Source organism: Sinocyclocheilus rhinocerous, unplaced genomic scaffold (genome assembly GCF_001515625.1).
Source record: "Sinocyclocheilus rhinocerous isolate Xijiao unplaced genomic scaffold, SAMN03320098_v1.1 scaffold633, whole genome shotgun sequence".
Taxonomy (NCBI): domain Eukaryota; kingdom Metazoa; phylum Chordata; class Actinopteri; order Cypriniformes; family Cyprinidae; genus Sinocyclocheilus; species Sinocyclocheilus rhinocerous.
The window spans coordinates 525,219-526,594 of record NW_015654568.1 but is presented as its reverse complement, the minus strand read 5'-3'; the positions used below and the strand labels follow the sequence as shown (position 1 = coordinate 526,594).

The window sequence follows — 1,376 nt, the reverse complement described above, 5'->3', positions numbered from 1 at the left end:
ATTGATAGATAGATAGATAGATAGATAGATAGATAGATAGAAAAAATGGATAGATAGATAGACGGACGGACAGATAGATAGATAGATAGGTCTTCCTTTGCTCATGCCGTGTGTCTTCTCTCTGTAGGGCACAGTGAGGGACAAAACTGGAATCTTTCCCGAGTCGTTTGTGAACATTATTAAACCTCTTCCCGAGAGTGACTCTGACGAAGAGGGCGGAGCTTCCATGAGCGGGAATCGTGCTCAGAGTTCATACAGCTGCCTGCGCTGCTATCTGCTGCAGCCAGAGGGCATCGACACACACACACACACACACACACACACACACACACACACACATGCACATCGTCAGTTCATCTAAAAACATTATCCTTTTAATCACTATCACATCTATAAACATACAAAAACATCTTAGCAACCACATCACAACACCCTGGCAACCCCCTATTGACTATTTCTCAGCTAATGTGATGCTGTATTTATTGTCTGCTGTAGGGACATTTGTGTTGAGGAAGATCTCTCTATTCAACCGTCTTATGAAGATCTGCTTTCCCAAATGAGGTAATTTATCCCTGTCCTGTTCAGCTCTCTAATCAGGTTGTGCTGTTTGACATGTTGTACGCTCACAATGTGTCTCAGAATGGAAACATAAAAGAAAGCCTCATTAATTGAATATTCTAACATTTAATACTGTTAAAGCGTCTCCTAATCAGTTTATGTTTGTGTTTATTCTGTCATTCCCATCATCAGCATCTTTAATTCTGCTGTTCTTCTCACACTGAGGAGAGCTGGTGTCTCTCTTTAATATTCACACCATGTTTCCTGCCTTAACTCAAGTTAGAGAGGAGACAAAGATGTGGTAGAAAAGAGAGAAAGAACAGAAAAACATCCAGGAGTGAAAGACAGTCTTTTTAAATGTCAGACTTTTCGGTGTGACCAGCAGAAAACATTTTTGTTTTGTACAGTGTAATAATTATGAATTACTTTTCTCAAATTTCTCATGAAGAGAACATCTAGCAGCAATCTCTTTTTGAAAACCTAGACAACATTTTAAGGCAAAAAAGAAAAACAACTGTTTAAGTCATGTTTAAAAGCATAGTTAAATGTAACAATAAGATAACAAAACACATAAATAGACATATGTAAAATGTAAAGACATATGTTAATTTAATATATTTTTTAAATAATTTGACTATATTTCAATTTAACTATATTTAATGTCATCATTAGATTAGCAACATGCTATTAATTTTGAATCCTGTTTTATTTTTCAGATTGTTTTTACAAGCACCAACACCTATATTATATTATATTATATTACATTATATTATATTATATTATATTATATTATATTATATTATATTACATTATTAATG

At 34.4% G+C, this 1,376-nt stretch overlaps 1 protein-coding gene across 1 annotated transcript in view; it reads left to right on the top strand.

The window, feature by feature from the left end:
* The window catches only part of LOC107717653 (neutrophil cytosol factor 4-like), a 23,351-nt gene that overhangs the window by 19,555 nt on the left and 2,420 nt on the right, over positions 1-1,376 (top strand). The window contains exons 5-6 of the mRNA XM_016524466.1: positions 128-300; positions 493-561. Of these exons, the coding sequence (XP_016379952.1) occupies positions 128-300; positions 493-561 (242 nt within the window). The remainder of the gene's footprint in view (positions 1-127; positions 301-492; positions 562-1,376) is intronic.